Source organism: Ranitomeya variabilis, chromosome 4 (assembly GCF_051348905.1).
Source record: "Ranitomeya variabilis isolate aRanVar5 chromosome 4, aRanVar5.hap1, whole genome shotgun sequence".
Lineage (NCBI taxonomy): Eukaryota > Metazoa > Chordata > Amphibia > Anura > Dendrobatidae > Ranitomeya > Ranitomeya variabilis.
Window position 1 is genome coordinate 293,616,106 of NC_135235.1, and position 23,725 is coordinate 293,639,830.

Below are 23,725 nucleotides of genomic sequence, written 5' to 3' on the forward strand. Positions count from 1 at the left end.
ACAGGACAGTTCCTCCATAGTGAGAGAGGTATGTGCACTCAGATGACGGTGGAAGCACCAAGTTTTCCAAGGTGACGGTGTTTCAAGAAAAGCCAGGACTCGTTTTCCTAAATAGGCTTCACTGGACGCTTTGCCATTGTTTTTGTAGCAGTGTTTTTGCTATATATTGTCAAGTATATAAAGCGGGCATGCACAAAAAACAAACATGTTACTTCTTTTAACTGCTTCAAGGTTTCCAAACCCTGAAACCATTAAAAGAAGTGACATGGGCTTGAACTCCATATTTGCATGTGTGATGCAGGACAGGACAGTTCCTCCATATTTGCATGTGTTATGCAGGACAGGAACGGTCCTCCATAGTGAAAGAGGTATGTGCACTCGGCGTCTTTAACACAGCAATGTCATTTTGACATTGCTGTACACTATGTTAATTTTTTTGCAGCGCTTTTTCAGGTGGTTTCCAGTCTGAGACACCCTGAAAGAGACGTGGTGTGCACATACCCAACATTTTCAACTGCTTTCACTCTGAAACTCATTCTCCAGTGCAAGCTCCTGAACATACAGTCATTACCGCACTGTGAGATAGCAATCATTTTACACTGCAATCTTGCAAGTTATCGCCAGTATTGTAAGACGGCATGGGATATTAGACTAGATTATATGATAAGACATCAAATATAAAAAGTTGCCATAGAGCTCCAGCTTTGGGGTCTATTCTCACTTGCTAGTAGGCACTCTGGCATGATCCTTGCAATGTACGGGGGCCTCCATAGTCCTGTGCATTGCTGTACAAGCTCTGTCAGACTCCATATATACAGAAATATGTGCCCCAGGAGCAATGCTTTCTAGTGCATAAAGAGTCTGGAGTCTGATAGAGCATGCCACAATACATCGTACCTCCTTGTGCAAATACTAAAAAAAATTCCAGTGACAAGGCCACAGAGTTTCAACAAATCTCATCTACATGTTGCTAAAATTTCTTTGCAGACTTTGACTTGCACACCAAGTAAGCAGCGTGTGAATTTAGAATTGAAGTATGTTCTAAAAGTTGCATATTTCCTATAGGTTTCCAGTGCGGATTAAGGGGTAACATTTCTCCTTGTGGAGAGTGATAAGCCAGGCCTGGCTGGTCAGAGTGAGGAGACTTCTAAGCCATGCAATGCTCCTCTGGGAAATTAAATATGCAAATTGCCTCTTCAGAGAGGAAGATGGCTAGAACTCTAGTGCCACCTATTGGAAGCAATTTCCCAGATGAGCATGCATGACTTATACGTCTCCTCACTCTGACAAGCCAGGCCTGGCTTGTCACTCTCCACAAGCAGAAACTTTACACCTTAGACCACAGTCCAGAGCCTTTCACCTAGCCAAATCAGATCTCATACTTTTCACTGATGAGGGGCAACACCCCGAAGTCATATTGCAAGGCTCGTTAAAAGGTTCATATTGACTTTTAAGATCGCTGCTTCCAATTGGTGGCGCTAGGGTTCTAGTCCTTTTCCTCTCTGAATAGTCAATTTGCACAGAGTGCATTATTAAATTACAACTAAATGGGTGAGATTTCATCAATTTGCATCAACAGAATGCAGAATATTTCCACATGGAAAAATTGCAGTAGGTCAATTCATTTCGGATCTCACTCTTTGCAAGGCAAAGGGTGAAAACTGCAGCAAATCTGCAACAAAAATACACACCAAAATCTGCTTGTGACACTTGCAGATTTTGCTGCATATAAAGCCTTAATCAGACATCCGTTTTTCATGTACTTGTTCTAGCCATGTTTCTTTATGGGGCTTTTCGCATATCTGTTTGTTTTTTTTTTTTTGCCTGAGTGTCTGCAAAAGAAAAAGACGTCCATTTTTTATTCATGTCAAACTCTCCCAAATCAATGGGTCAGAGAAAAAATAAAAATAGCACACGGATGCCACACTGGTGGTAAAAATGGACGCATGGACCAAAAACGAATATACCCTGAATCTCTGAAACAGGGTTTAGTTGTGGAAAAACCTTCTATGTGTGAACACACCCTTATGACCTGGAACGGACTGGCCAATAGGGTAACAGGGCAATCCCCGGTGGGCCCCCAACCCCAATATATGGGCAGTACTTGGCATAATTCACAGAAAAAAAGCAGTATCTCATCATTCATTAACCAGACTTGGCAATTTATTATTATATAGAGATATAGGTAATTTGTGAGCGAGGGTAGCGTAATATTTGTATGCAGGGGAAAAGTGGGCCCCCAAAGTCAATGTTACTGGTGGGCCCTTGGCACCCCAGTCCGACAATTCTTATGACCACAACACCGGACCCCTGTGGTTTGAGTGTTGGAGGAGAAACTATGGAGGCCAAAATGCCGTATCCATAAATTGGTCCATGTATCGCCCCGCAATAGCATATCGTAAGGCACTAAAGTCCCCCATTGTACGTGACATGACTGGAAACAGCTCCTGGGACTTACCATAGGAGAAAGTATCTGGTAAAGGAATTCCATGTCCAGCTAATTCCTGAAACGTCCAGAACTTGTTAATGCAGTTTAAAATGGCTTGTGGGCGATTGACAAGACGGCAACCTAGCTTCTCAAGGTGTCGCAAAACAGTTATATCGCTATCGGATTGCACTGTCGGAGTTGGGACCCGAACCAGTATCACCTGAGGGTAAGCAGTCACAATCTTCTGGTTAATTTGCAACCCTGGAACACAATTGTATGAAAGGTTAAAACGCAGAAAGAAAATAAGTCTATATCACTACAATACACAACAAAATACAAGGGTGAGCCTGACAGCACAAAACGACTGTTCAAACCAAGCACACCAACATAGTCCTAATGCAAATTACATATTTAGCGTCGAAATCCTGTTTTGTTTTGCCAGAAATTATTCTTTATTCCAATAAAAGAGGTGCTCTTCTTACCCTTTCCATCTATCGCCACCCTCCTGTGGCCAGAGCAGACAATCGAGGAAAAGACAAGCTGAGAGATGTAAAACAAGTAGTGTACTGAACGGCTCGGCCGTGCAACAAAAGCCAATGCCATCCCCCAATGGGTTAAAACTCACCCATTTTGCCAGTAATGTAAAATACAGTGAATTCTACATTCATAATATCTGCACATAAAATCTGAACCAAATATGAAACATGTAATTCCAGCAAAAGCTATTTTTTCTTTTATTAGGTTTATGTTTCCTACAAAGTGCAGTGCTTGGTTTGAACAGTCATTTTGCTGATAATTAGTCATTTCATTGATTGTATTGAATTGATTTTTACGTGATGCGGATGGGTTTTGTTATGTAGCACACATAAAGATATATTTACATGCACATATTTTATGGCATTTTTTTGCCTCGTGTTTGCATAACTACGGGTGTGTTTGCACAAACTGTGGCAAAACACCACAGAAAGAGTGTAACTACAGTGTAAATACACCCAACACAGCCCAAAGTTAATAGGTGATAACTAGATTAGAGGGACCCCCACCGATCACCAGAAAGAGGCATATTTCTCCCCACTAGATTGCGCATGTTCATTCCCAATGAGACTGCTGGAAGAAAATGAGTGCAGCACTCTGGCAGTCCCACAGGGAACGAATGGAGGGGCAGTCGAGCATGCACACTGCCATTATGCTTTAAGAAGAGTTCTTGGTAACACGACTGTTTTCTCCATATCTGACCAAAACAGTTTGATTACTCTGATCAGAGTGGCATCTCGGACGTAGCGAGAGAGAAAAAAAAAGGTTCTCCATTCTGTCAGTCTGTCAAAATCAGACCTCACTTTCATCCAAAACCAGGAGTGGGTGATAAATACAGAAGTGGTGACGTGTTTCTATTATACTTTTCCTCTGATTGTTCCACTCCTGGTTTTGGCTTATAAATACTGATGTAAAATATTGACCAAATAATGAACATGTGAACAATTGCCTTAAAGCTATTCTCTGTGAATAGAAAAAATGAAATAATTAAATAAAATGTCATTATAAAAAAATTACTGAATATCTTTAATTAGCAAACTACAATAGTTTTGTCTAGGGAGGTAATCACTATAGAATTAAAATGGCTGTCTATGAGCACGTGCAGTAGGAAGTTCTGCCAACTCCATGTATGAAGAGAAAATGTAAACCCAGTGGCTATTCAGATTTAATACAGGAGATACCAAAGGTTCTGAGGTAAGAAGAGGCTGCACACACTGCTGTCCACCCTATCTATCTGCTCTAATACTGGAGATACCAGAGGTGCTGAAGTAAGAAAAGACTGCTCACACTGCTGTCCACCCCGTCTATCTGATCTAATACTAGAGATACCAGGAGTGCGGAGGTAAGAAGAGGCTGCTCACTCTGCTGTCCACCCTGTCTATCTGATCTAATATTGGAAATACCAGGGGTGCTGCAGTAAGAAGAGGCTGCTCACACTGCTGTCCACCCTGTCTATCTGATCTAATACTGGAAATACAAGGGGTGCTGCAGTAAGAAGAGGCTAATGCATGTAGAAAAGCCGCGGAGACACCATCACGTGTTTCTCAACGCAAGCAATGAATAGCCAGGTCTTTCACCAGGAAGGAACAACCACGGGAAGGGCAGCATCCAATAAAGGAAAACCACCTATGCCAAGCATGGTATCCATCCACAGACAGCTGTTTCGGGGTATTTGCCCCTCATCAGTGTGGAGTAGGAAACTGGCTATTAGGAGCAGTGCCTGGTGAAAAGACTATAAACATAAGGGTGAATGACTTCGGGGAGATCAAAACATCCAACACTGCGGAGACACCATCACGTGTTTCTCAACGCAGTGATCCAGAACACTGCCCCCATCCCTAAAGGGAAATATGCAAATGCATGTAGAAAAGCCGCGGAGACACCATCACGTTTCTCAACGCAAGCAATGAATAGCCAGGTCTTTCACCGGGAAGGAACAACCACGGGAAGGGCAGCATCCAATAAAGGAAAACCACCTATGCCAAAACATGGTATCCATCCACATCATCTGTGGATGGATACCATGTTTTGGCATAGGTGGTTTTCCTTTATTGGATGCTGCCCTTCCCGTGGTTGTTCCTTCCCGGTGAAAGACCTGGCTATTCATTGCTTGCGTTGAGAAACGTGATGGTGTCTCCGCGGCTTTTCTACATGCATTTGCATATTTCCCTTTAGGGATGGGGGCAGTGTTCTGGATCACTGCGTTGAGAAACACGTGATGGTGTCTCCGCGGTGTTGGATGTTTTGATCTCCCCGAAGTCATTCACCCTTATGTTTATAGTCTTGTCACCAGGCACTGCTCCTAATAGCCAGTTTCCTACTCCACACTGATGAGGGGCAAATACCCCGAAACAGCTGTCTGTGGATGGATACCATGCTTGGCATAGGTGGTTTTCCTTTATTGGATGCTGCCCTTCCCGTGGTTGTTCCTTCCCGGTGAAAGACCTGGCTATTCATTGCTTGCGTTGAGAAACGTGATGGTGTCTCCGCGGCTTTTCTACATGCATTTGCATATTTCCCTTTAGGGATGGGGGCAGTGTTCTGGATCACTGCGTTGAGAAACACGTGATGGTGTCTCCGCGGCTTTTCTACATGCATCTGTGGATGGATACCATGTTTTGGCATAGGTGGTTTTCATTTATTGGATGCTGCCCTTCCCGTGGTTGTTCCTTCCCGGTGAAAGACCTGGCTATTCATTGCTTGCGTTGAGAAACGTGATGGTGTCTCCGCAGCTTTTCTACATGCATTTGCATATTTCCCTTTAGGGATGGGGGCAGTGTTCTGGATCACTGCGTTGAGAAACACGTGATGGTGTCTCCGCGGTGTTGGATGTTTTGATCTCCCCAAGGTCATTCACCCTTATGTAAGAAGAGGCTAACACAGCATTAGAATCAGGCTTTCTGTCCCTATGTTATTCTTTCTTCAGATTGAGAAGAATAAAATGAATGTCAGATTTCCATTAATACATGGCAGCTGCCTGTGATACCACTTGATATATCATATTGATTCTTTTACTACTCGATGTATGCACACAGCCAACAACAAACCACTGCAGGCAGCATACTCTGAATGCCAACCTAATGCACAAGAAAAGTGATTGCAGAGACAAGCTATAATTATAGATCCATTTCAGCTAAATGGTTTAATGTGCTGCATTTATATTGATGACTTATGCCTTTTAAAATGTGCAGAGCTGCAAATGTTTAAATAACTTGGACGAGGAATATCCTGCACACCAAATGCACTTAATGCGGGCTGCAAATACAGTGATGAGCTGACTCATCTGCGCTACTTGTCACCTTCAATAAAAGGGAAATGTCAAACTAGGGCAGTGTGTCAAGTGCCTCGCGGAACAGACTGCATGGATCATAAACTGAGTGGTGTGCAAAATGCTAAATATATGACATATATGACATAATTACAGGAGCCGCCCAAAAGTAATAATCTGACATGTCACATTGTCGGAATATGTGAGATTGACTCTTCCGTATGGTGGTTGAAGAACTCAACAACATGCGCTACATATCGTGGGTTTTTGTGGAAATGTCAATTAACTGACAATTGTGTAGTAGGATTCCCCTTGTCAATGGTGGGTGTCACTACACATTGTGTTTAATCAGGGCTGATCGTGTTAGATATTGTAGGGACAAACCCTTACTGACCGGGGTATAGCAGTCAACTTATTCAAATTCATACATTTGCAGGAAGAATAGGGGTATGTTTCCACGGTCAGGAAACGCTGCTTATTTGACGCTGCGCAGAGCTGCAGCGTCAAACAAGCAGCGTCCAGATGTTCCAGCATAGTGGAGGGGATTTTATAAAATCCCGTCTCCACTATGCGTGGAAACCCGCACGCGGCGGCCCTGCGACTACGGACATGCTGCGCGTCTTTTCAGATCGCAGCATGCCCGTACACCTTGCGGGGACGCAGCGTCCCCGCAAGGCATATCACAGGGCCCTATGGGACAGAGCGATCATCCCGGATGTGAAGAGTTAACACATCCGGCATGATCGCGTCCCAGAAAGGGGGCGGGGCTTAGCGCCGAGCGGCTTCGCCGCTGCGGCGATACCGCCGGCCATCCTGACAGTGGAGACATAGCCTAACAGAGGGATAACAATGCAGAATGTTTTTCAAGTTACTAAAACCAAAAAATAAATATACGGAAATGTGCAAAAATTTTAGGCAGGTGTGCAAAAAAATGCTGCAAAGTAAGAACGCTTCAAAAATAGAAGTAATAGATTTTTTTTTCTATTTTTTTTTCTATTAACAATTTGTGAAGTGAATAAAGAAAAGAAAAATCTAGGAGAAATATTTTGTGTGACGGCTCTTTCACTGGAGAGCAGGACAGTAATGAGTGTGTGGAGACACTGCACTAACACCTATATTACATAAAGCACACTTAGGGCACGTGCAGATGACCGTTTTAATAGGTTGAGTGCTATCCGTGGTTTTGGCTGCTAGTATTCATACATATGTAATACTATGGGGCTGTGCACATGTCTAAAAAATTGCAGCATGCACGATTGACCTTTAAGAATCGGGAGGCATTCACCCATTCATGTCTATGGGTCCTTTAAAAAAATCAGACCCCACTCGGATGACATCCAAGTGCAATCTGATTTTCACAGACTGACGTAATCGAGAAGGTGGAGAAACTTTTTCCTCTCCACCTCCAAGAAAATCGGATCCCACTCTAGTCAGTCTGATGGGCATAATAGGACCAATTTTCTAGGATGGAGAGAAAATGGTCATCTGCACTTGCCCTTACTCTGCAGCTTTTTTTCAGAGCTGCCTAAAGATTTTTGCACAGTACTATATGTATGTATACAGTACAGACCAAAAGTTTCTAATTTAAAAAATGTTCTGTATTTTCATGACTATGAAAATTGTACATTCACACTGAAGGCATCAAAACTATGAATTAACACGTGTGGGATTATATACTTAACAAAAAAGTGTGAAACAACTGAAAATATGTCTAACATTAGAGGTTCTTCAAAGTAGCCACCTTTTGCTTTGATGACTGCTTTGCACACTCTTGGCATTCTCTTGATGAGCTTCAAGAGGTAGTCACCGGGAATGGTTTTCACTTCACAGGTGTGCCCTGTCAGGTTTAATAAGTGGGATTTCTTGCCTTATAAATGGGGTTGGGACCATCAGTTGTGTTGTGCAGAAGTCTGGTGGATACACAGCTGATAGTCCTAAATAGACTGATAGAATGTGTATTACGGCAAGAAAAAAGCAGCTAAGAAAAACGAGTGGCCTCATTATTTTAAGAAATGAAGGTCAGTCAGTCCGAAAAATTGGGAAAACTTTCAAAGTATCCCCAAGTGCAGTGGCAAAAACCATCAAGCGCTACAAAGAAACTCGCTCACATGAGGACCGCCCCAGGAAAGGAAGACCAAGAGTCACCTCTGCTTCTGAGGATAAGTTTATCCGAGTCACCAGCCTCAGAAATTGCATGTGAACAGCAGCTCAGATTAGAGACCAGGTCAATGCCACACAGAGTTCTAGCAGCAGACACATCTCTGCAACAACTGTTAAGAGGAGACTTTGTGCAGCAGGCCTTCATGGTAAAATAGCTGCTGGGAAACCACTGCTAAGGACAGGCAACAAGCAGAAGAGACTTGTTTGGGCTAAAGAACACAAGGAATGGACATTAGACCAGTGGAATTCTGTGCTTTGGTCTGATGAGTCCAAATTTGAGATCTTTGGTTCCAACCACCGTGTCTTTGTGCGACGCAGAAAAGGTGAACCGATGGACTCTACATGCCTGGTTCCCACCGTGAAGCATGGAGGAGGAGGTGTGATGGTGTGGGGGTACTTTGCTGGTGACACTGTTGGGGATTTATTCAAAATTGAAGGCATACTGAACCAGCATGGCTACTGTTATGATCCTTAGTGGTTGAGGATCACAAATTACTCCAGCAAGGTGACTAAACATAGGACAAGCTCTAGGGAGGTGGAAAACTGGACTGACTGCAAAACTGAACCTATCCAACCACACTAGAGGCAGCCGGTGAACGTGTCTAAAATCCTAGACGTCTCGAGCCAGCCTGAGGAACTAACTACCCCTAGAGAGAAAGAAAGACCTCTCTTGCCTCCAGAGAAATAATCCCCAAAAGATATAGAAGCCCCCAACAGATAATAACGGTGAGGTAAGAGGAAGGCACATACACAGGGGTGAAAGCAGATTCAGCAAAAGAGGCCCACTAATTCTAGATAGCAGAAAATAGAAAAGGGGTCTATGCGGTCAGTAAAAAACCCTTACAAAATATCCACACTGAGATTTCAAGAACCCCCACACCAACTAACGGTGTGAGGGGAGAAACTCAGTCCCCTAGAGCAACCAGCAAGTAAGAAATCACATTTTAACAAGCTGGACAAAAAACATGATGAACGCTGATAATCAGAAACTGAACAAACAAAAACTTAGCTTGTCTTGGAGAGACTGGGAGCAAGGTAGTCACCAGGAATCTGAAGAGCACTGAATACATTGATAGCAGGCAAGGACCTGAGTATCCAGGTGAGCTAAATAGGAAACCAACCAAGGATAACGAACCAGGTGATGAAGCCAACCTGCAGAAAGACGACACTACACAGTACCGCTTGTGACCACTAGAGGGAGCCCAAAAATAGAGTTCACAACAGTACCCCCCCCCTGAGGAGGGGTCACCGAACCCTCATCAAGACCCCCAGGGCGATCAGGATGAGCTGCGTGGAAGGCACGAACCAAATCGGCTGCATGAACATCAGAGGCGACAACCCAGGAATTATCCTCCTGACCATAGCCCTTCCACTTAACCAGATACTGAAGTCTCCGTCTAGAGATACGAGAATCCAAAATCTTCTCCACCACGTACTCCAATTTGCCCTCGACCAGCACCGGAGCAGGAGGCTCAACAGAAGGAACCACAGGTACCACATACCTCCGCAACAAAGACCTATGGAACACATTATGGATGGCAAACGATGCCGGGAGATCCAAACGAAAAGACACCGGGTTAAGGATTTCCAAGATCTTATAAGGACCGATGAAGCGAGGCTTAAATTTAGGAGATGAAACCTTCATAGGAACATACCGAGAAGACAGCCATACCAAATCCCCAACACGAAGTCGGGGACCCACACCGCGGCGGCGGTTGGCAAAGCGCTGAGCCCTCTCCTGTGACAATTTCAGATTGTCCACCACATGGCTCCAAATCTGCTGCAACCTATCCACCACAGAATCCACCCCAGGACAGTCAGAAGACTCAACCTGGAAAAACGAGGATGGAAACCAGAATTGCAGAAAAAAGGCGAAACCAAGGTAGCAGAACTAGCCCAATTATTAAGGGCAAACTCGGCCAATGGCAAAAAAGTCACCCAATCATCCTGATCAGCAGAAACAAAACATCTCAAATAAGTCTCCAACGTCTGATTAGTTCGCTCGGTTTGGCCATTAGTCTGAGGATGGAAGGCCGACGAAATAGACAAATCAATGCCCATCTTAGCACAAAAAGTTCGCCAAAACCTGGACACAAACTGGGATCCTCTATCAGACACAATATTCTCAGGAATGCTGTGCAAGCGAACCACATTCTGAAAAAATAGAGGAACCAAATCGGAGGAGGAAGGCAGCTTAGGCAAGGGCACCAAATGGACCATCTTGGAAAAACGATCACACACCACCCAGATGACAGACATTTTCTGAGATACTGGCAGATCCGAAATAAAATCCATGGAAATGTGCGTCCAAGGCCTTTTCGGGACAGGCAAAGGCAAAAGCAAACCGCTGGCACGAGAACAGCAAGGCTTAGCCCGAGCACAAATCCCACAAGACTGCACAAAGGAACGCACATCCCGCGACAAGGAAGGCCACCAGAAGGACCTAGCCACCAAATCTCTGGTACCAAAAATCCCAGGATGACCCGCCAACACCGAAGAATGAACCTTGGAAATAACTCTGCTGGTCCATCTATCCGGGACAAACAGTCTCTCTGGTGGACAACGGTCAGGTCTATCCGCCTGAAATTTCTGCAGCACTCATCGCAAATCTGGAGAAATGGCAGACAAAATCACTCCCTCTCTGAGAATACCAGCCGGCTCAGAAACTCCCGGAGAGTCAGGCACAAAACTCCTAGAAAGTGCATCAGCTTTCACGTTCTTCGAACCAGGCAGGTATGAGACCACAAAGTTGAAACGGGAGAAAAACAACGACCAACGAGCCTGTCTAGGATTCAGGCGCTTGGCAGACTCGAGGTAAATCAGATTTTTGTGATCAGTCAGGACCACCACATGATGTTTAGCTCCTTCGAGCCAATGTCGCCACTCCTCAAATGCCCACTTCATAGCCAACAACTCCCGATTACCAACATCATAATTTCGCTTGGCAGGCGAAAACTTTCTTGAAAAGAAAGCACACGGCTTCATCACAGAGCCCTCAGAGCTTCTCTGCGACAAAACAGCCCCTGCTCCAATCTCGGAAGCATCAACCTCGACCTGGAAGGGGAGAGAGACATCTGGCTGACATAAGACTGGAGCTGAAGAAAACCGGTGCTTAAGCTCCCGAAAGGCCTCCACGGCCGCAGGAGACCAATTAGTCACATCAGAGCCCTTCTTGGTCAAATCCGTCAAAGGTTTAACCACACCAGAAAAATTAGCGATGAAACGACGGTAAAAATTAGCAAAACCCAAGAACTTCTGAAGACTCTTAACAGATGTGGGCTGAGTCCAGTCATGAATAGCCTGGACCTTGACTGGGTCCATCTCCACAGTAGAAGGAGAAAAAATAAAACCCAAAAAGGAGACCTTCTGTACTCCGAAGAGGCATTTTGAGCCCTTCACAAATAAAGCATTAGCACGCAGGACCTGAAACACCATCCTGACCTGCTTCACATGGGACTCCCAATCATCAGAAAAAAACAAAATGTCATCCAGATAAACAATCATAAATTTATCCAGATATTCTCGGAAAATGTCATGCATGAAGGACTGAAACACAGAAGGAGCATTAGAGAGTCCAAAAGGCATCACCAAGTACTCAAAATGGCCTTCGGGCGTATTAAATGCTGTTTTCCATTCATCTCCCTGCTTAATGCACACAAGGTTATACGCACCACGGAGATCTATCTTGGTGAACCAACTGGCACCCTTAATCCGAGCAAACAAATCAGACAATAGTGGCAAAGGATACTGAAATTTGACTGTGATTTTATTCAGAAGGCGATAATCTATACACGGTCTCAAAGAACCGTCCTTCTTGGCCACAAAAAAGAATCCTGCACCAAGAGGGGAAGAGGATGGGCGAATATGTCCCTTCTCCAAAGACTCCTTTATATAACTCCGCATCGCGGCATGCTCTGGTATAGACAAATTAAAAAGTCGTCCCTTAGGGAATTTACTACCAGGAATTAAATTTATAGCACAGTCACAATCCCTATGAGGGGGCAGGACACTGGACCTGGGCTCATCAAATACATCCTGGTAGTCAGACAAAAACTCAGGGACCACAGAAGGAGTGGAAGAAGCAATAGACACCAATGGAGTATCGCCATGAATTCCTTGACAACCCCAACTAGACACAGACATAGCTTTCCAATCTAAAACTGGATTATGAGCCTGCAGCCATGGCAGACCGAAAACGACAACATCATGTAAATTATGCAGAACAAGAAAGCGAATCACCTCCTGATGAACGGGAGTCATGCACATTGTCATTTGCGTCCAATACTGAGGTTTATTCTCAGCCAATGGCGTATCATCAATTCCCCTCAGAGGAATAGGAAATTCCAAAGGCTCCAGGACAAAACCACAGCGCCTGGCAAATGACAAATCCATCAGATTCAGGGCAGCACCCAAATACACAAAGGCCATAACCGAGTAGGACGACAAAGAACAAATCAAAGTAACAGACAAAATAAATTTAGGCTGTATAGTACCAATGGTGACAGGTTTAGCAACCTTTTTAAGCGTTTAGAGCATGCTGAGATAACATGAGTAGAATCACCACAGTAAAAGCACAACCCATTTTGACGTCTATGACTTTCTCGCTCAATTCTGTTCAGGGTTCGATCACATTGCATAGACTCAGGTCCCTGTTCAGAAAATACCGCCAAAGGATGAGCAGATTTGCGCTCCCGCAAACGCCGATCAACCTGAATGGCTAAAGCCATAGAATCACTCAGACTTGTAGGGGTGGGGAACCCCACCATAACATCCTTAATGGCTTCAGAAAGACCTTCTCTGAAATTTGCAGCCAGGGCACACTCATTCCATTGAGTAAGCACTGACCATTTCCGAAATTTCTGACAATACACCTCTGCTTCATCCTGCCCTTGAGAGAGGGCCAGCAACGCTTTTTCTGCCTGATTCTCAAGATTAGGCTCCTCATAAAGCAATCCAAGAGCCAGAAAAAACGCATCCACATTAAGCAATGCAGGATCTCCTGGCGCCAGAGAGAAAGCCCAATCCTGCGGGTCGCCACCCAACAAGGAGATAACAATTTTTACTTGCTGAGCGGAATCACCAGAGGAACGAGGTCTCAGAGATAGAAATAACTTACAATTATTCTTAAAATTCTGAAACCTAGATCTATCTCCAGAAAACAACTCAGGAATGGGTATCTTTGGTTCTGACATAGGGCTATGAATAACAAAATCCTGAATACTTTGCACCCGTGCAGCAAGATGATCCACACTAGAAGTCAGAGTCTGAACATCCATGTCTGCAGCTGAGCTCAAAACCACTCAGAGTTCAAGGGAATGAAAGAAGCTAGACAGACTGCAGCACAAAAAAAAAAAAAAAATGTACTCAGGTCTTCTTTTAATCCCACTTCTGCGATGCAAAAAACACTTTTTGGCCTGCTATACTGTTATGATCCTTAGTGGTTGAGGATCACAAATTACTCCAGCAAGGTGACTAAACATAGGACAAGCTCTAGGGAGGTGGAAAACTGGACTGACCGCAAAACTGAACCTATCCAACCACACTAGAGACAGCCGGTGAACGTGTCTAAAATCCTAGACGTCTCGAGCCAGCCTGAGGAACTAACTACCCCTAGAGAGAAAGAAAGACCTCTCTTGCCTCCAGAGAAATAATCCCCAAAAGATATAGAAGCCCCCAACAGATAATAACGGTGAGGTAAGAGGAAGGCACATACACAGGGGTGAAAGCAGATTCAGCAAAAGAGGCCCACTAATTCTAGATAGCAGAAAATAGAAAAGGGGTCTATGCGGTCAGTAAAAAACCCTTACAAAATATCCACACTGAGATTTCAAGAACCCCCACACCAACTAACGGTGTGAGGGGAGAAACTCAGTCCCCTAGAGCAACCAGCAAGTAAGAAATCACATTTTAACAAGCTGGACAAAAAACATGATGAACGCTGATAATCATAAACTGAACAAACAAAAACTTAGCTTGTCTTGGAGAGACTGGGAGCAAGGTAGTCACCAGGAATCTGAAGAGCACTGAATACATTGATAGCAGGCAAGGACCTGAGTATCCAGGTGAGCTAAATAGGAAACCAACCAAGGATAACGAACCAGGTGATGAAGCCAACCTGCAGAAAGACGACACTACACAGTACCGCTTGTGACCACTAGAGGGAGCCCAAAAATAGAGTTCACAACAGGCTACCACAGCATCTTGCAGCGGCATGCTATTCCATCCGGTTCGCGTTTAGTTGGACCATCATTTATTTTTCCACAGGACAATGACCCCAAACACACCTCCAGGCTGTGTAAGGGCTATTTGACCAAGAAGGAGAGTGATGGGGTGCTACGCCAGATGACCTGGCCTCCACAGTCACCAGACCTGAACCCAATCGAGATGGTTTGGGGTGAGCTGTACAGCAGAGTGAAGGCAAAAGGGCCAACAAGTGCTAAGCATCTCTGGGAACTCCTTCAAGATTGTTGGAAGACCATTCCCGGTGACTACCTCTTGAAGCTCATCAAGAGAATGCCAAGAGTGTGCAAAGCAGTCATCAAAGCAAAAGGTGGCTACTTTGATGAACCTAGAATATAACACATAATTTCAGTTGTTTCACACTTTTTTTGTTAAGTACATAATTCCACATGTGTTAATTCATAGTTTTGATGCCTTCAGTGTGAATGTACAATTTACATAGTCATGAAAATACAGAAAAATCTTTAAATGAGGTGTGTCCATACTTTTGGTCTGTACTGTATATATATATATATATATATATATATATATATATATATATATATATATATATATATATATATATATACCTCACTGATTCCAAATACTGATTCTGTTTAACCATGTGAACTATATCTCTACAAATATATATGTGCAGATATATACAGTATGATCGCATCAGCTGTATTAACGCAGCGTGAATGTTCTGCAACTGAAGCTGAGTGAATGTGACACATAAGCTTCCAACTTGTCTACTAGATCAAAAGCAAGGTGGCAGCTTTTCACTTGCAGGCAAATGACTCTTGCTGGAACAGACAGGAAGCTCAGAGTATGTCTTACACTTCCACTGCATACATAAGCAGCACTGGAAAATATTCAGTGGACAAGCTCAGGGCAAGAGCAAAATTGGAGGTGACTTGTGAAACTGACTGACCTCAGCTGCTTCAGAACCCGCAGGAAGGATGCAAAGAAATCCATGTTAGCTGTCTGAAGAGCCGATGTGCCAGGGATATCCCTGATTCATAGATGTGGGTATTTTGTATACATGAGGAAGAGACTTTCAATTATAAGCTATGAAGAAGAGCCAAGCCAAAGGTGCAGAGGTAGAAGTCACACTAAGAGTTCACCCAAATGGCTGCAGTTAAAGTGTTACCCTCCTGTACCGGATCCTTGCTTTGCTTCCCTCACCCCGGTCCGCAAGACTCTGTTGTGCTCCATAGCAGGCTTGCAGATGGCCCGTCATGGTCCCATGTGAGTGGAGCGCCCCCACTGCCGCAGGGCCGAGGGGTACCCGGTACCGGGCCTCTGAGTCTCTGTTCTGGGGTTGTCACGGTGGCTAAGCCCGGTCCGTGGCCCTGCCTGTCAGGGGGACGTCCGGTGAAAGAGTGGTGAATGATAGATAAGGATGATGATGCGGTGTAGTGCCGGACGCGGGTAAATAACGAGGACACCAGGTTGCAGTCTCTTTACCTCTTTACTGAAGATCTCTGGGTCCTCAGTCCGGAATACGGTTAACCAGGCTGCGCAAGTCCGGCCGGTCCAATGGCACCTCCAGAGTTCTCTTTGCAGGTGGAAATCTGTGCCTTCCTGCTAGCGCTATGTGTTGTGGTCCTTCCCTGCTGTGCTTACGGAAAGTCCCCACAACTGTTGTGTCTGTTTCTTAAGTTCCCACACAACTCGATTAGATGATGTTCTGCTAATCCTCCGTCCCTCCCTGATGTTACGGTTAGGACGGCACCCGTTTGACGGGTAGGCTCGGAGCTCTTCCGGGACCCTAGAGTCGCCCCTCTCCACAAGTTGCCCCCCAAGACTGCATAGGTGATTTAGGTGAGACAGCCCGCCTGAGACTGACTGTCCTGCCGTAGGTTTGAAGTATTGCCTGAAGCTGTATATAGAAATACTTCCTCGGCGTTCCGGCCACCGGTGGTTTGCGCCTCAGTAGGATGTTGCCTCGGTCTTACAGCACGACTCCTACTGGTATTCTCCTTGTTGCTTTGATCTCGTTTCTCACTCAGCACAATCTATCTCGCTTCTAATCCTTCCTTGGGCACCGCCGCTATACTGAGCAGGCATGGTCCCGTTACGTTCTTTCAAGTTGCCAGGCCTCTGTCAGGATCCCACCGCTGACTGGGACCCTACCGAATCTTCCCCTACAACACCCTCTGCCACAAGGTGTTGCCTGGTTCCAACCCAGTCAGCTTTCTCCCTAACTTCCTGCCTGACCCCCAGTTTTACCAGTATGTGAGGAGTGGCCTAATGAATAGAACCCTTAGCTACCCCTGGAGGCCCGGCTGTGAAATGTATTGGTGTCTGTGATACCTGGTCAGATGAACTCCTTCAGTGCCATCAGACGTATCATGGCTTCCCTTAGTGGCGGAGCCACAGTACTGCAACGACCAGGACTCTGGGGCGCTGCACTCCCCCCCGGTTAAATCCAGTACTCCGGGACTGGGAAGAAAACAACAATACAGGTTAGCAAAAGACATACAATTTTGAAAATGCAATAACTATAAGTAAGCTTGAACAGAGCTTCCCTTTATGGGAGGTAAGGACACTTGAACGTTACAAACATAGTTAAACATTATAAATTACAGGCTATAAGTAACTCCTGTTACCCAACCGGGTATTCTACTCAGTGCAAAACTTGAACAATAAGTTAACATTGCCTTTAAGGACGTACACTTCCTATCTACTAAAGACTTACTTATAAAACATTATAATATTAATTAACTCTTTTTCTTTCATTCTCCTTCGTTATATCTGCAGGACCGCCTGTCCTAACGGCACCAGACCTACTGCCTCTCCTTTCTTTACAGGACCGCCCCTTTCATCCCGGGCCTACTGCCTTTTCAACTACTATACACAGTATAGAACATAACATTTACTTTCAGTTTGAAATCACTGAGCCATCCCCGTATGGCTCCTAAGAGGACTCACTGACTAACCCCGTACGGGTTTACTTTCTGTCTTCATTTTCTATCAACATTATCAACATTTCTCACAATTAACTAGCTAGTCACATTTAACTTTTTCACATTAGCATCATTATCACTTTACTGTTTTAAGGCAGTATTACTCGTAGGTACACAGGTGAACATCCCCTTTAAGAGGGGATCAAGTCTCTATGAGGTAGCACAGCTTCTTTAGCTACCAGTCCGTACTCAGCAAAGGCTCCGGTGCGGTATCTTCGCAAAGAGTCCTTCTTTAAGTAAAACCAGTAGGGAGCACCTTTAAGAAGGTGCAAACTATGTACAAGAAGTTTGTATCATGCACTGTTCATGATGGCGGCAGTTCTTGATAACAAAGAAGAAAATAGAAAATAACCAAAAAAAAACAGAAACAATAGGGATCCCGGGTCAACAAAGGGATCCCTTTGTGAGTTAACCCTGGACGGGTTTAGCAGCAACATGGTGAAAACAGTTAACTTATTTACATTCAAATAAAGCATTTTTGCTTACTCAGTCTTCTTGTAGTGTAGGGGGTGGTCTTCTTCCAGGCCTCACCCGGCCAACGGGTCGCCTTGGTGTGGCAAGGGCCGGTCCTGGCTCCAGCAGCGACAGGATCCCTCGCCGGGATGCCCTCCTAGCTTGTGGGCGAGCGCGACCCAGAGGCACGCGGTGAACCCGGACCTCCTGAGGTTCCGCGGGGACGGGCTCCGGCACCTTCTCTACAGAAGGCTCATCCTCCGGCGTTCCAGTAGCAGCCTGCAGAGCGACGCACCGCTGGACACCCCGAGCTATCCAGCCTGTTCCACCCTCTTCCCTCCTCCACCGGGTGTAGGTCACGGCATCGCCAGGCTCCAGGTCGGCGTCATACCTTCCTCCACAGGGCTCGACTTCCTCACGGTCAACGCAGACCTGCAGTGGCTCCCCGATCTCTTGGATAACTCCCTTTCCGTGTCGGGAGTTAAAGGAGACCACCACACCCCAGTGGGACGGTGGGGTTTCTTCCACACTGGTTAGATCAACCTGGGCTGCAGGCTGAGGTCTGTTCCGCCAGGCTGCCATGAGGCGCCGCAGATGTTCGGCCTCCGGCAGGATCCTCAGGCCCGATGCGCGCAGCTCACACTCTGCCGCGGCCTGGATGGAGGAAGCAGGGGACACTGGAGACAGGCGGACCTCCGTAGGCTGGCCCAGCCGAGCGATCACACGGGCATCGGCTTCCAAGCGGTAGGCTATCCGCCGGGCCTCGGCTGCGGCCACGCAGTCCTCGGACGACGGCCGGGGAGGTCGGCCCATCGTTGGCTCCGCAAGGGTCAGCTCCCGCAGTGATGGCGTATCCTGGGTTGCATCGGGCTGTTCAGCCTCTCGCCGAGTCTGGTCATTCCCATGCGGTGCTCCCGGCGTCGCTATTTTCGCTTCTTCTCCAGTGTCCTCTTCCCGCGGTCTCTTTCGTGGGCGGCCCCGTCTCCATGGTCTCCACCCAAGATCAGGAGGCGGACCTCGGCTGTTGACGGACACGTCCTCAGGACACAGAAATATTTAGACTGGGCGGCCATTGTCCTTCGCGCTCTTCAGCTTGTTTACGCCCACTCCACGCCCCTCTTCTTCTCCTGCGCTCTCCTCAGCGCTGTAATGGCGGAGGATTTTGGCGGTAAATGGCGCAGCACAGTCCTTGCAATAAAGTACAGTCCAAGCACAATAAATCACAGTTCCAAGGCACACATGACCTGATTCTTCAGGCTTAAGTAGATCCTGTTCGTGACGCCAAGATGGAGCGCCCCCACTGCCGCAGGGCCGAGGGGTACCCGGTACCGGGCCTCTGAGTCTCTGTTCTGGGGTTGTCACGGTGGCTAAGCCCAGTCCGTGGCCCTGCCTGTCAGGGGGACGTCCGGTGAAAGAGTGGTGAATGATAGATAAGGATGATGATGCGGTGTAGTGCCGGACGCGGGTAAATAACGAGGACACCAGGTTGCAGTCTCTTTACCTCTTTACTGAAGATCTCTGGGTCCTCAGTCCGGAATACGGTTAACCAGGCTGCGCAAGTCCGGCCGGTCCAATGGCACCTCCAGAGTTCTCTTTGCAGGTGGAAATCTGTGCCTTCCTGCTAGCGCTATGTGTTGTGGTCCTTCCCTGCTGTGCTTACGGAAAGTCCCCACAACTGTTGTGTCTGTTTCTTAAGTTCCCTCACAACTCGATTAGATGATGTTCTGCTAATCCTCCGTCCCTCCCTGATGTTACGGTTAGGACGGCACCCGTTTGACGGGTAGGCTCGGAGCTCTTCCGGGACCCTAGAGTCGCCCCTCTCCACAAGTTGCCCCCCAAGACTGCATAGGTGATTTAGGTGAGACAGCCCGCCTGAGACTGACTGTCCTGCCGTAGGTTTGAAGTATTGCCTGAAGCTGTATATAGAAATACTTCCTCGGCGTTCCGGCCACCGGTGGTTTGCGCCTCAGTAGGATGTTGCCTCGGTCTTACAGCACGACTCCTACTGGTATTCTCCTTGTTGCTTTGATCTCGTTTCTCACTCAGCACAATCTATCTCGCTTCTAATCCTTCCTTGGGCACCGCCGCTATACTGAGCAGGCACGGTCCCGTTACGTTCTTTCAAGTTGCCAGGCCTCTGTCAGGATCCCACCCCTGACAGGGACCCTACCGAATCTTCCCCTACAACACCCTCTGCCACAAGGTGTTGCCTGGTTCCAACCCAGTCAGCTTTCTCCCTAACTTCCTGCCTGACCCCCAGTTTTACCAGTATGTGAAGAGTGGCCTAATGAATAGAACCCTTAGCTACCCCTGGAGGTCCGACTGTGAAATGTATTGGTGTCTGTGATACCTGGTCAGATGAACTCCTTCAGTGCCATCAGACGTACCATGGCTCCCCTTAGTGGCGGAGCCACAGTACTGCAACGACCAGGACTCTGGGGCGCTGCATGAGCACCTGCCCAGGCCTATATAAGGCTCATTAAGACACAGACCTGTGACTTGGTATTAAGACATTAGTGCTTCTAAGACTCTGAGTTGCTCTAAGCACTTAGACCTGCTCTGCAGCTTACCTGCATTCTCCTGCACGTCTTCCGCCTACCTGAGGTTTCCAGCTTCCCAGCTGACTGCCTGGAACATCTTAGACGTTTTCCGCCTGTCCACAGTTGCCAGCTTCCATCTGCCTGCCATCTTCTGGACATCTCCCACCAGCCTGCGGTTTCCAGTATCCCAGCTGCATGTCCATAGTCTCCTGCATGTCGCCTGCCTGTGCTTTCCAACATCCCAGCTGCCTTATGGATGTCTATCTCCTCTTATTGATCTCCAGCATCCCAGCTGACTGTCCTTGGTTTCCTGGACGTCACCCGCCTGCCTGCAGTTTCCAGCATCCCTGCTGCCTGTCTGCGGTCTTCTGGACATCTCCTGCCTACCTGCATTTTTCAGCATATCCGCAGCCTGACTACATCCGCCTGGATGTCTTCTGCCTACGGTTTCCAGCATCTCTGCTGCCTGTCTGTGATCTCCTGGATGTCTCCCACCTGAGTTTTCAGTATCCCAGCTATTTGTGTCCTGCGTGCCTCTACTAGTGCTCTACTATTGTCCGTGTTCCCACTCGGACCTTGGGCTTGGAGGATCCACATCACCTGGTGAGCCTAACATAGAGCTGAGCAAACCAATTTGCAGTACCCTGGTCCAGTGCCCACATCAGTTTTTCTATGGCCATCAGATGGGAACACTGTGAACCACCTCCTACTTGTCTGAATTGCCTCTTCTGATTTGTAGGCTTAACAACTCAACATAATAATTGTGGCATGACGTGTGCATGATGTTGTGTCAGGCACTGTGGGAAAGGCTTCTGTCTGGTGGCCCTAGAATACTGACTTTTATCGGTTTGCTCATCTCTATCTGCAGTATCATAAAAAGCACACAGTGTATGTCGGGCTTATAATAGACTAGCTATTGAACCCGTTCTACGCCCAGGTGGCGAGCATTTATATTGGTATATGGTCTCCATCCTGGTATGTGCTGCTCCCATCTTGCTCTCCCATCCTGTCATGTGCTGCTCCATCCTGCGCCCCCATCCTGTCATGTGCTGCTCCACCGTGTCATGTGCTGCTCCATCCTGCATCCCCATCCTGTCATGTGCTGCTCCACCGTGCCATGTGCTGCTCCATCCTGCGCCCCATCCTGTCATGTGCTGCTCCACTGTGCCATGTGCTGCTCCATCCTGCGCCCCATCCTGTCATGTGCTGCTCCACCGTGTCATGTGCTGCTCCATCCTGCATCCCCATCCTGTCATGTGCTCCCATCCTGCGCCCCCATCCTATCATGTGCTGCTCCATCCTGCGCCCCCATCATTGCGGGCGGCTGTGCGGAGTGCGGGCGGCTGTGCGGAGTGCGGGCGGCTGTGCTGAGTGCGGGCGGCTGTGCTGAGTACGGGCGGCTGTGCTGAGTGCGGGCGGCTGTGCTGAGTGCGGGCGGCTGTGCTGAGTGCGGGCGGCTGTGCTGAGTGCGGGCGGCTGTGCGTAGCGCTGCTGGGTGCGGGCGGCTGTGGGTGGCTGTGCTGGGTGCGGTGGCTGTGCTGGGTGCAGCGGCTGTGTGTGGCAGTGGGCGGCGGCTGTGCTGGGTGCGGCGGCTGTGCTGGGTGTGGCGGCTGTGCTGGGTGTGGCGGCTGTGCTGGGTGCGGCGGCTGTGGGTGGCTGTGCTGGGTGCAGCGGCTGTGCGTGGCTCTAGGCAGCTGTGCGTGGCTGTGGGCGGCTGTGCGTGGCTGTGCTGGGTGCGGCGGCTGTGGACGGCTGTGCTGGGTGCGGTGGCTGTGCTGGGTGCGGCGGCTGTGCGTGGCTGTGCTGGGTGCAGCGGCTGTGCTGGGTGCGGCGGCTGTGCTGGGTGCGGCGGCTGTGCGTGGGTGTAGGCGGCTGTGCGTGGGTGTAGGCGGCTGTGCTGGGTGCGGTGGCTGTGCTGAGTGCGGCAGCTGTGCTGAGTGCGGGCGGCTGTATGTGGCGCGGCTGTGCGTGGCTGTGCTGGGTGCGGGCGGCTGTGGGTGGCTGTGCTGGGTGCGGCGGCTGTGGAGGGCTGTGCTGGGTGCGGTGGCTGTGCTAGGTGCAGCGGCTGTGGGTGGCTGTGGGCGGCTGTGCTGGGTGCGGCGGCTGTGCTGGGTGCGGCGGCTGTGCGTCGCTGTGCTGGGTGCGGTGGCTGTGGTTGGTGCGGCGGCTGTGCGTGGCTGTGCTGGGTGCGGCGGCTGTGGACGGCTGTGCTGGGTGCGGTGGCTGTGCGTGGCTGTAGGCGGCTGTGCGTGGCTGTGCTGGGTGCGGCGGCTGTGCTGGGTGCGGTGGCTGTGCGTGGCTGTAGGCGCCTGTGCGTGGCTATGGGCGGCTGTGCTGGGTGCAGCGGCTGTGCGTGGCTGTAGGCGGCTGTGCTGGGTGCGGTGGCTGTGGTGGGTGCGGCGGCTGTGGGTGGCTGTGCTGGGTGCGGCGGCTGTACTGGGTGCGGCGGCTGTGGGCGGCTGTGCGTGGCTGTGGGCGGCTGTGCGTGGCTGTGGGCGGCTGTGCGTGGCTGTGCTGGGTGCGGCGGCTGTGCGTGGCTGTGCTGGGTGCGGTGGCTGTGGACGTAAGTGGCGTAAGTAACAAATAGCTGTGGCATGAAGTGCCACAGGCTCATAGCACAGCAATTTGTTACTTGCGGAGGGTGAGTATACTTACCTATCCCGTTCCACCGACGCCATTCCGGGCCATGAATATCCCCCTGCTCCCGGAATCGGCGCCTGCGCAGTCCGCGCTTTCCGGCGCCATTTTCTTGAAGACACATTGCAGTGTGTCTTCAAGAAAATGGCGCCGGAAAACGTGGACTGCGCAGGCCCCTTTTCCGGCACCAGGAGGACAGATTTTCTGTGTCCTCCTGGTGCCGGAAAAGGCGCCTGCGCAGTCTGCGCTTTCCGGCGCCATTTTCTTGAAGACACACTGCAATGTGTCTTCAAGAAAATGGCGCCGGAAAGCGCGGACTGCGCAGGCGCCGATTCCGGGAGCAGGGGGATATTCATGGCCCGGAATGGCGTCGGTGGAACGGGACAGGTAAGTATACTCACCCTCCGCCTCCTGGCTCGTCCCTGTTTCTCTGTTGGAGATCGCGGTGTGCGTTCAGCGCTTACGTATACCGCGATCTCCTGGGAGCGTCGCTCTGTGGGGTCCAGACTGCGCC

The 23,725-nt window shown here is 48.4% G+C and overlaps 1 protein-coding gene across 1 annotated transcript in view; it reads right to left on the reverse strand.

Annotated features, from left to right (window-relative positions):
* Nucleotides 1-23,725, reverse strand: part of RIMKLA (ribosomal modification protein rimK like family member A) — a 48,933-nt gene that overhangs the window by 10,403 nt on the left and 14,805 nt on the right. Inside the window, exon 2 of the mRNA XM_077257475.1 lies at nt 2,459-2,689. Within this exon, the coding sequence (XP_077113590.1) occupies nt 2,459-2,689 (231 nt within the window). The remainder of the gene's footprint in view (nt 1-2,458; nt 2,690-23,725) is intronic.